The sequence below is a fragment of the Sesamum indicum genome, linkage group LG11 (genome assembly GCF_000512975.1).
Source record: "Sesamum indicum cultivar Zhongzhi No. 13 linkage group LG11, S_indicum_v1.0, whole genome shotgun sequence".
In the NCBI taxonomy this organism is placed as follows: Eukaryota; Viridiplantae; Streptophyta; class Magnoliopsida; order Lamiales; family Pedaliaceae; genus Sesamum; species Sesamum indicum.
In genome coordinates, this window is record NC_026155.1 from 3,178,647 (window position 1) to 3,190,630 (window position 11,984).

The 11,984-nt window shown below is 35.5% G+C and overlaps 1 protein-coding gene across 1 annotated transcript; it reads left to right on the plus strand.

Moving 5' to 3' along the window:
* Positions 5,968-9,163, plus strand: LOC105173327 (malate dehydrogenase, cytoplasmic). The gene is made up of 7 exons (XM_011095029.2): positions 5,968-6,157; positions 7,023-7,181; positions 7,290-7,465; positions 7,572-7,849; positions 7,938-8,073; positions 8,149-8,260; positions 8,717-9,163. Exons 1-7 carry the CDS (start codon positions 6,019-6,021, stop codon positions 8,809-8,811), a joined length of 1,095 nt encoding a protein of 364 aa, XP_011093331.1. The 5' UTR covers positions 5,968-6,018; the 3' UTR covers positions 8,812-9,163.

Sequence of the window (11,984 nt, forward strand, 5' to 3'; positions counted from 1 at the left end):
AATGAACACATAGTTGTATATATTTAAATTTGGTATGAATCGGGTGCCCGGTTGTAAAGATATCATATTTTTCGATTTGAATTTATGAGATGGCTTGTTTTTTGTAACTGCTTTTGTAAGAGCTGGTATAACTGACCATTTTTACGATCTTTATAACGGTCAATCAAAACTAAAATTTCCACCTATTTTTTTATTTTGATTTCAAAAATTTTATTTTGTAACTGCCTTTGTAATTGCTTTCTGAATTTTGTCGTGACAAAATTTCATTTCCCACCTGATGCCAAAAGTTAGCAGCCTTATTTTGTAACGACTTTTATAATGGTATTTAATTAAATTGCCCATTCCAAAAAATAAGTTTTTAAAAAAGAAACAAATTTTATAATTTTTTTTATTTTACAAGATTGCAAAATAGGAATATTCCATTAAAGCACTTGCTTTTGTGGTTTCACTAGTTTGAATTTCCAGCTTGAGTTCGGCGTACCTGATAATATTGTTCTTGATCCTATTCCTCTGACGCCGAAGATGTTTGTTAATGACCCCTTTTTTTCACCTCTCTATCTTTTGTCTATTGTTGCAAAGATCCACAGTAAAAAAAAAAAGCTGCTGCTAGGCACATTGGACACGAAGGAGGAGGCTGCCTGCGCTTACGACTGCGCAGATCGAGCCATGCGTCGTTTGATAGTGGGGACGAACTCTGTGTACCCTAATTCAACGGTTAACCCTAACTCATATACATTATGTAGCCTCGTATTCATTCTCGTCAGTCTTATAGTCCTCAAAGCTGTCCTCATCATCCTCTTCGTCTTCATTATCAGTTTGACCAGCTTGAGTCCATGAAGTACCTGCACCTTGCTGGTGTACAATTGAAAGATCGACCATAGTTTATAAACCATTGAGATCAAGTAGATTGTATGTCTAATTGTTTGTAGCAACTTCAGAGACCGGTACAACTTCCTCCAGCTGATATGGGATCTCAGTCCACTAGACTCATCAACAACTCTCAGCGCCTTGGTTTTGCAGACAACCATACAATCCGCTTTGTCCCTCTTCATACTTACTCAATGTAGTACACTTGCACTACTTGTTGTACAAGTATGAAGGCTCGTCTTTTCGGTACACCTTTTTGAAGTTTACATCGACAAGGTGATAGTGTGGGTGTACCTTCATGCCTCTTATTCGATCAATCTAACAACATTTGAACATAACGATGTGTAAGTTCAGAATAAGTGGTATGTCAATTGAATGATCTCTTCAATAATTTTAGAGAAGTCATTGTCCTCGTCTTAAACAATGAACTTTTGACACACACCCCATAATTCATGGTTGACTTGCAGGTGTTGTGACGTTTCGTATGGAAGTTGTACCTGTTCAAAAAATAGCAAGGGACCAACATTACTTCTGCAGTTAGATCCTAATAATAACACTTCAAGAGCTCGTTGTCGTGTAGTTCACCTCAGGATGTACCTGCAGGTTCATATGTTAATTAGATATTTTGGATTTGGATACAACGTACTTTTAAAAATTAAAACAAAATATATTAAATTACACTTCGTTTGAACCAATCCTTGAACTCAGTCGAAACAAGTCAACCAATAATTGGGTTGGCTGAAGGTGGTGCTGGTACAGTTTGTTCAGGTATGATTTGTATATATATTAATTAGATAAATGATATACATATATATATACATGAATACACTAATTAATATATATGTATATTGAAAATAACAACTTACCGATAATATGGCGTGACTACTTCATAGTTGGTCAAAATATACGTGTTGATGATGTGCCATTTTTGTCCACTGGGCCATTTGTTCTTTGAGGCACTACTAGCCTTACCAGGATAGGTGAAATAGACACTTGGATTCCAACATCGCTGCTCATGCACTCATCATTTCTACGAGGCATGCTTCATTTGGACAGCACGTCCGGCTTAGAGTACTGTGAAGAAAACAAATTTAATTTCCTCGATAATGTATGCCTCGACAATTGATGCCTCCACATGGACTTTATTTTTCACCTTTTTCTTCAACTCATAGAGGAACCTTTTAAATGGGTGCATCCACCTGTATTGCACTGGCCCCCTACGCGAGCTTCATAAGGCAGGTGAATAATGAGGTACTCCATTGAGAAAAAAAGTTGGAGGGAATATCTTTCAAGGTTGCACAGTATGATGCCAACATTGTTTTCTAACTCATGTAGCTTGGTGACATCAAGCGTGGTCAAGTATATAGTTTGGAATAAAAGACTAACCTTCATTAATGCACTTCGTACATGCTCAGGGAAGCATCTCACGAAAGCCAGTTGAAACCAATTTCTGCATGAATACATGACAGTTGTGGCTCTTCATGTCGTGCATCCGCAATTCCGTCATGTCAGCGCAGCATGCAAGGTTAGACTCATAGCCATAAGGAAACTTAAGGCCATGTATCCATTCACATATCCTCTTCTTATGTTCCTTTCGTCAGGGTATAGATTACTTTAGGCATAACGTTCAGTCTACGTTCACCCAACTCAAGCTTCGCTTGATTATGATGATCTTCAAATCCCTACGTGCATTCAAATTATCCTTCGTCTTTTTCTTGATGTCCATGACCGTGTTGAATATATTGTGAAACACATTTTTCTCAATGTACATGACCTCAAGGTTGTGTCAGATTAGATGCGTAGCCCAGTATGGAAGATCCTAGAAGAAGCTTTTTTCGTCAACTTGTGGTCGCTATCATAGTCGAAGGGAGTGTCAATGATATTTCAACTGTAGGACTAATGTCTGCAACCCAAACCAGAATCTGGTCTCCTCTCAGCCTCAGACGTGCAACCTTATATTCGATATGATTTTTTTTGAAGGCTTTCTTGCTCCTTTGATAGGGATGGTGCTCAATGAGAAACTGTCTATAGCAGTCAAAGCAGCACGCCTTCCTATCGTGCTGTAGATAAAATGCCCGTGTGTCATCCATAGAAACCAAACAACCAATAACACAGGCGGTACTCCATCCAGACGCCATCCTATAGGTAGGTAGGTCATTCACAGTCCACATCAATGCTGCCGGCACGATGAATGCATTATTCGTGGCATTGTCATATGTTCGAACACCCACATGCCACAACTGCAGCAATTCTTCGATCAACAGTTCCAAGTCCACATCGATCACACGTTTCGGATTAGAAGGGCCAAGGATCACAAACGTAAGAAAAATGTACTTAAAACTTATGCACATAGTAAGGGGAGATTGTACGGTGTAACGAGGGTCAACATGAATAAGTACGACCATACTGATTGTGAGGCGCAAAACCGCCTGTGCAATGACCCAACAGAATATTACACGGCTCTTCTATAAAATCGGGATATGTCCAGTCAAAATGCTTTCAAGTTTCGGCATTGGATAGATGACACGTTGACCCCTCCTCCATCTGATGTATGGCATGCCACGTCATGTGCTCAGCATTGTCCTGGAAGAATACAACTTCTGCAGATGGAGAGTAAGCGACAGGTACCTAAGGACGGCATACGGGGACTTCTTGCATCGTAGGTCTTGCCCTTAAGTCAACTTGTACCTAGCGTCCCCACAAACTTGTAGTACTCCAAATCGACTCGTGCTTCCAGTACAACATGCAACTATTCTTACACCATCGATCTTCTCAATGGATAAATCCAAATCCTTTATCAACTTCATCGTGCTGTAGTAATCTCTCGGCAGGGTGTGATCCGAGGGCAATATTTTATTAATCCATTAGAATATTCGATCATATGATCGCTTAGAAATATGACCGTCCACTTTAATATGCACTAACTCAGCAATAGTTGTCAATTGAGATTGGGTGCAACCGTTCCACAATGGCTAGTCGGCAGCATGCACTACATTGTAAAAACGGTCTGCCAACCGTTATTCATAATCATAGAGGCTATTGCCATAATAATATGCACTAGGACCTCGTATCATCATCAGACACCTTCGTGAGAAAAAAAAAATAACTCGGCCTGGCTGCATAAAAAACCATCCTCTTTGTCCAATCCATATATTGTTCATCACCCCAATGTGAATAATTACTCTCGACATGGGCAGCTGGGGTTTGCTCCTCCGGCACTGGAGGGACAGTCAAAGCCTCAAAATACTCCTGCGCCCTATCCTCTCCATGAGAAGTCCAGTCATAATATTTTAGCATAAATCCTCGCATACACAAGTGATAATTAACATTTAGGAGAATACATATAATTAACATGATATAACATTAATAAAAAATTATAAAACTAAAATAAGTAAGCTACAATTAATTTAATTAAATACAATAAAACATTAAACTAGTCTCTATTACCTGGTCAACCAACTAAGTAATGAGCAGCACTAATTGACGGTCTAAAATTTGAGTAATAATCAACAAGCTAATTAAATGTATATGCACAAAAATCAGAGTGTTGAGAGTGTGTGTGGTTAGTATAAAATTTTTACAATAAATGAAATGAAATGAATATATATATATATAAGTTATTTTGTAGCGGCTTTTGTAACGGCCTTTGGAACGCCTAAGATAGCCGTTGAAAACTACCTGTTAGAAAATGTAGCCATTATTTTGTAACGGCTTTTGTAATGCCGTTACAAAAAAAAACCGTCTCTAATATGATGATTTTTTTAACACCGTTTTTTTTATATATTTTGCAACGATTTTGCCACTGCTATTGTAACGGCTGATTTTTGACCAAATAGCCATTACAAAAATAATAGCAAATTAGTAACTGCTACAAATTGTAATGGTTTTAGGCACACATAAATTTTATAACGATTTTGACCGTTGCCAAAAAAAAAATTCATTTTATTATCCCCTCAATGACGTCAGTTCGTCCGTCCATTATAAAGTCGTCAGAAAGACCCTATGTATTGGAACGATCGTATGACCGTTACAATAAAGCTGTTATAAATCTCGTTTCTTTTTTGTAGTGCATTACAAAATTTATTTAGATATATTTTATATTAAACATATCTATATCGACATGTTACGTAAATGAATATAAATATCATAGAAATGTTAAGGTTTTAGATTCTCAAATTTTTAACGCATATTTCTCATTTTTGGCAATATGTTTCCTTTTCCTGATTTAAGATTATTTTACCATAGAAAAAGACATGATTTCTCGAATACAGAGTAAATTGCTACGCTACAATATAAAGGATAATAATTTTTTATTCTATAAGTTAATCACTAAATTATTTTTGGTATTTAATTTTTTGACCTCATCAATTTTGATTACAATTTTTTTTAAAATAATCAAAATTAGTTATGATTTCGTTAGTTAATCGTCTAAATTAACGAAAAAAAAATTTTGGATAGGGAAAAGAATAGAGGCGAAAAACCAATAGTAAAGCCCAAAATTTAAGAGGTAAACCATAAGAAAAATAGAAGTGGGACGATATTTTTTGTTTAAAAAAAAATCAAAATTGAGAAAAATTCACTTTCATTTCTTTAAGTTAGTAGTATCTCATATTACCACCTTATAAATTTTGGTCCCCAAATTATTTTAAATTAATCAAAATTAATTCTGACCGTTAGTTGATAAAAAAATGTCCCTTTGTTGGATTCAACTAATGGTCATGAATAACTTTAATCGTTTTAAGAAAATTTGAGAAGTAAAATTGATGAGATCAGGGTACCAAAAATAAATTAGTAACCAATTTAAGGGAGCAAAAGGGAATTTATCCCTACATATATATCGGATCAAATCAACAACATGATGAAGAATATGAGTGTGTGTGAGCCCCGAAGCAATTCTTGCAGGTTGATATGCAGACATGCTGGTAATAATATTACTAATGAGGTTCTTTTCTTTGGGAAGAAGAGATGTTATACTATTTCATGCCTTCTGGACTTTGTCTTACTATTTAATTACCTATTACGAATACAAATCACATTCTGTCTTGTGGCCTTCCTTACATGTATATATACGCATACAATGTTGGCAAATTGAAATGTAATAGTTGTGCACATTAAAATTGTAGTCATTATATTTCTGTTAATTTGTCTGAAATGGATCAATTTTTGTCAGTTGAAAAGGCTGTCGTTTTGGTTGGTTGTGTATACTTGTCATGGAGAATTATTAAGCACATATGGAGCTTCTTGGACGTAGAAAAGGAACCCCTTACCGTTCTTGTGACCGGGGCAGCAGGCATGTTTCTTTCTTTCTTTCTTTTTTCTTTTTTTAATCTTTATTTCAATTTACTATTTTAATAGAATTAAATGCATTTTTTGTCTCGTAATTTAAGTCATTCGATGTAGTAGTATTTTGGTTTTACATCATTTTAATTTTCGCAATTTCAGTCCTTTTGTTCGGTGAAGTTCAACTTCCGGTAGGACCAAAATACTGTTCTAAAAAAGTTAGAGAACAAAAATACTAACTTAAATAGGCCAATACAAAAAAGGCCCAGTTTTAAAACGGCATAGAAAAGGTGAGTTCCGATGAAAAAAGAATTAAAATCACAAAAAAAATAAAAAGTGCTAAATTAAAATAGACAAAAAGCTGAAATAACCTAAATTACAGGACCAAAAATTCCTTTAATCCTTTTTATTAATTTTAAAGATTGTACATTACTAACTGCACCCCTTTTCTTTTAAAATTATCAAGATCACCCCCTTAAAGTTTGTAGTATTTACATGCTACCTCGTTCCAATTTTGAAATGTCGTATTATCTAGAAATCTGTTGGATTGTTGATGTTTTTAATTTTCATAGAGATGGGGTGTATTCTTCTGTATTTAATCCAAAAATGAGAGGATTGTATGATTTTTCTTTTCTTTTTATAATAAAGATATTTAGGGTAGGTTTTTATAATTTTGAAAAGTCGACGTTGCGTCATTGTGGGTTTAAGGTTGCTTCTGTCAACATTTATGTATTAGCACAGTCTTGATTAATCTTTTTCCTCGAAATTTTCAACATCGAACAATGTTTTTATTGAATCAAACCCTAACGTTTTTGGTAGTATCATCGTTGATGTCTTAACATATTTTAGCGAAACCAAATGAACTTGTTTCACAGGCCAAATAGGCTATGCTCTTGTTCCCATGATAGCTAGAGGGGCGATGCTCGGTCCCAATCAACCTGTGATCATACACATGCTCGATATTGAACCTAATGCTGAGGTGTTGAATGGGGTGAAAATGGAGTTGATTGATGCCGCTTTCCCCCTTCTCAAAGGTATATATGGAACATTAATAACCTAGCTAGCTCTGAATTTGGAATTTAGAGAAACCATACGTATCTCACACATCTATATATATGCTAACTTCAATGGTGGTCCGTTAGGCGTTGTTGCCACGACGGACGTTGTTGAAGCTTGCAACGGCGTTAATATTGCGGTTATGGTGGGCGGATCCCCACGCAAGGAAGGCATGGAACGGAAGGATGTGGCGTCCAGAAATGCGTCCATTTACAAGGCTCAGGCCTCGGCTTTGGAGCAATATGCTGCTCCGGATTGCAAAGTAAGCCAGATTATCAGTTGTGTTTCCTATGTTAACATTGAGTCAGAGTTTCAAGGAATTTCGAGATTCATTTGATACCTCCTATGAATGACTCCCTAAAATACAGGTTTTGGTGGTTGCCAACCCAGCCAACACCAATGCACTAATCTTGAAAGAATTTGCCCCTTCAATCCCAGAGAAGAACATCACCTGCCTCACAAGACTTGATCATAATAGAGCTCTAGGTCAGATCTCGGAAAGGCTAAATGTTCACGTTAGCGATGTCAAGAACGTAATCATATGGGGAAACCATTCATCCACACAATATCCAGACGTAAATCATGCAACCGTGAGCACCAATGCTGGACAGAAGTCTGTTAAAGAACTTGTTGGCGATGATAAATGGTACCTACAATTTTCAGTTCTCTCGTTCTTTCCTACTAATAATTCTACCCAAAAACGATGAAACAAATTAGGTGTTTATATGTGTTAGGTTAAAAACGGAGTTCATCACCACCGTGCAGCAGAGGGGTACGGCCATCATTAAAGCTCGAAAGCTCTCTAGTGCGTTATCTGCTGCAAGCTCGGCCTGTGATCATATACATGATTGGGTCATTGGAACTCCAAAGGTTTGTCTATATACATTTACTACCGATTACTATATGTTTTGTTATCTATTATCCTAAGTGTTGTATTTTTGTCAGGACACCTGGGTGTCGATGGGCGTACCATCTGATGGATCTTATGGCATACCCCCTGGCCTGATTTACTCATTTCCCGTCACTTGTGAAAAAGGAGAGTGGTCGATCGTACAAGGTTAGCGTTTGTATTAAATGTAACACTAAATTATGTTCTTCTTTATAGTGATCAATTTGCATAAGACTAGGTTGTTTTCTAGGTATGATGATGTTACACTATTGAAACATCAAGAAATTAAGGTTACCATCAGCATGATGGTTTAGTGGTTAAGCTCTAGCTTTTGCTTAGATGTGGTGACTTCAAATCTCATTCAAAACATAGAACTTTTCCACTTTAATTATCCCACTTAGCTCATAATATTTGATCCGGTGAAGATTGTCTGTAGCGTGCGTGTATAGTGTGTTGGTAATGTCTCAATCATCTTTCAAGAATCGGAGGTTAAATTTTTTCAGTTGGGGGCAATTACAACGAGTCGAACCTGATCTAGCCTTTGATACCGATGTATGCTTTCTTGTATCTCATACAATAACCTTTCGACTCGTCATAAAATATGAAAATTGCATCTAAAAACAGGTCTCAAGATCGATGAATTTTCAAGGGAGAAGATGGACGCGACTGCAAAGGAGTTGATGGAGGAGAAATCACTGGCCTTTTCATGCCTTAATTGAGACTAAAAACTGAGCCACTTTTCCTTTTATATCTGTGGTTGTGGTTTTCACTCACAAGGAAAACACGATTTATGTTGCATTTTGTGCTTGAAAATAAGACGAATAAGTTGTTATGCGTAGTTCCTCGGCTAAGGGCTGATCAGATTCAAGAAATTTACCAGAAGAAATTCAAGTTGTTTGTTGAAAAGAATTGAAGTATTTATTCACAGAAAAACACCACATGACCTTAATGTACATGTAGTAAAAGCCAAACCAATTCCTAAGCCCTGAATCATCTGTTTATCCTCTGAAAATTCTCTCTAAGTCTTTGTCGTTGAGCGTTTCATACAAGAAAAATTGGGTGGATTTGGAGAGATTTTCGAAAGAAAGAGCAGATGACTTAGGTCTTACGAATTCTTGTTACCAGTGTGACTATTAAATTGGCATTTTACTACATGCACACACTAAAAGGATCTGAATTTTCGCTGGGATGAATTATTCCAACTCAAAGAAGAAAATCATAGCAAATACAAATCAATCACAGCTTTACAACGACTATTAGCCGTTGTTGCTGCAGGACTGACCAAAACATTGGCTATGGCCAAAACTATGGCAAATATTTTGATTACGGCTAAAACCATGACGAATATTGAATAATCGTGGTAAAATTTAAGTTTTTGCTTTGATTTTATTTAACCGCGGATACTAGTATTGATTTATCACAGTTTTTAAATCGTAGTCGTTTAGAATGTTACGAAAATTCAATTTTTTTTTTTTTAGTGATACGAAAATCATGAGTTGATTTTCACTTGTAAAAACAAGTCACCAGCTAGCATCCACAAGAAGAACACGGGCGTTGTGTCGATAATTTTTCAATCATGGAGTGGATTGGGACTAATGGAATTTTTTGTTTTTCGACTACTAGTCCAAACTTAGCAAGACCTGGAGTCAACCATAAAATTCCATCAAGAATAGCATTAAGTTGAAATGACTGTTCTCATGGGATTAATATTGGATTTTTTCCAGTATTTTATTTATTTATTTTGAGTAAAGATAGACTTATATACATAAAAACCTTTTGTTTTGAAAATTCAGCTAAATTCTCCTTGTATTTTAAAAGTACGCTAACCCTCCATCCCTTTTGTTTTATTAAAAGTAGTTTAATCGTCTCTCTCCGTTAAATATAACTAACGACGCTAATTCTTGTACTAAAGGACCATTATACTCACTCTTAGTTTATATTTTTTTTTATTTTAATGACTTTTGGAACTTTATTGATTATATCAAAATTGTTAGATCTAATCAATTAATATTAATCGTTGAATTTTAAATTTTAAAAAAAAAGTCAAAAGTTTAGATTTAACTAATTTTAAATATATATTATAAAAAAAATTATTATTTAAAAAATAAATAAATAAAGTGACCTCCCACCCACACCCCTCCCCACTGCCCCCTCCGCCAAAAAACAAAAAGCCCACTGTTGTCCTCACCCCCACTGCCACGTGCCGCCCCCAACAAGAGGGGGGGTTGACAACCAATTTGGACGGGCCACGATCACTATAAAAAAAATGCAGAATTTATGTTGATTTTAGGAATATTTTTTTTGTCATTTTGAACGGTTCGAAATTGAAAAAAATATTTTAAATCGAATTTTAAAATTATTTACAAACCATCATCATAGACGGCGTTACTAATATTTAGAAATGGTTGGTGATGAACCGTTCTAATTTGGCATAGTCATTGTAACTTATTAATGTTGACCGTTTTTAATATTGTATTGAAATATAAAAATTTCTTTTTGTTTTAATTGAAACCCATTGGATAATATTTGGAACAACTATATAATTTATTTTGGGCTATTTTTTAAACGGTCTTTGAAATACTGATGCTTGAATTTTATAACTGTATTTGTAATATATTTAGGAGCGGTCATTAAAATTTTTTGGTGGTCAATTTTTGAAATAGTATTAGGCACGGTCATTTTTTTGTTTGAAACAGTCTCTTATAACTGTTTTAGGAATGAACAATCTTAACGTGTTTATAATTATTTTAGTAATAAAATTAGAAACGATTTTTTGTTTAGATTTGTAATATTTTCTTTATAATTATTAAAAACGTTCATAATTTTTTATTTTATAATAAAATTGATATATTATTTAATTTTTATATTTTAATAAATTAAAAAAAATAATTAAATATTAATTAATAAAAATTTAATTAATTATATTTATGAATTTAATTAATTGAATAAATATGAAATAGTGGAATATAATAAACATTATGAAATATGAAATTGAAAAAAATATTATTTTAATATAAAATACTATTCGATTAAAAAATTGAAAAATATTAAAACCTAATCTAGACCCCCCCCCATCAGTTTCGTCCATATCATCGTCGTTCGGCGTCGGGGATTCTGTCCGAGGCTATGCTGGGGTGGTAGTGAAAGTGGTCGGCTATGATGGTCCCGCAGTTGAGGAGCTGGCCCTCATCTCCCTCATCATAGGCATCATGTCGACCATCATCGTCTCTACTCAGCCGATGCGGTCCTCCATGGTCGGGTTTGGTTATGGCGACGGTGATGTATAGGTTCGGTTGGAGACCTGGGCCTCAAAACCAAGACAGAATACAAGGCCTTTGTTCTTGCCCCCAACCTCAATTAAAGAGGGCAAAATATTTTAGAGTCAAACCCTTTGGGGAGAACCTCGCAAAGTTTGGCTCAGGGGTTCTGGGCAACTCTTTGTTACCTCAAAGGGCCCTCTCCTTATCAAGGAAATTTCCACCAATGATAGAAAATTTAATTTCATTACTTGATCACAAGTTACAAAAGTTCCACAGAGATTCGACTAGGGAATATCCGAAAGGAGAAGGGAAAAAACATTACTCTTCTACTCTATCCATCCTACTACAAAAATAAAATAAAAAAGGGAACTTTTCCTACTAGGATAATTAAGGAGTAATATTTTTTTAGGTTTGCGATGTTCCATGTGCTTGGGATGATCCTTCCATCCAATTGCTGCAACTTGTAAGCTCCCGCATTCACAATTTCTACTACCTTGTAATGGCCTTCCAACTTCGGGTCTAACTTCCCTACGGGGCTAGAGGTTTCGACCTTCCGCATCACTAGATTCCATACCTGAAAATTTTTTGGTCTTACTCTTGCATTGTATGCCTTAGCTATCCTAGCTTTGCAC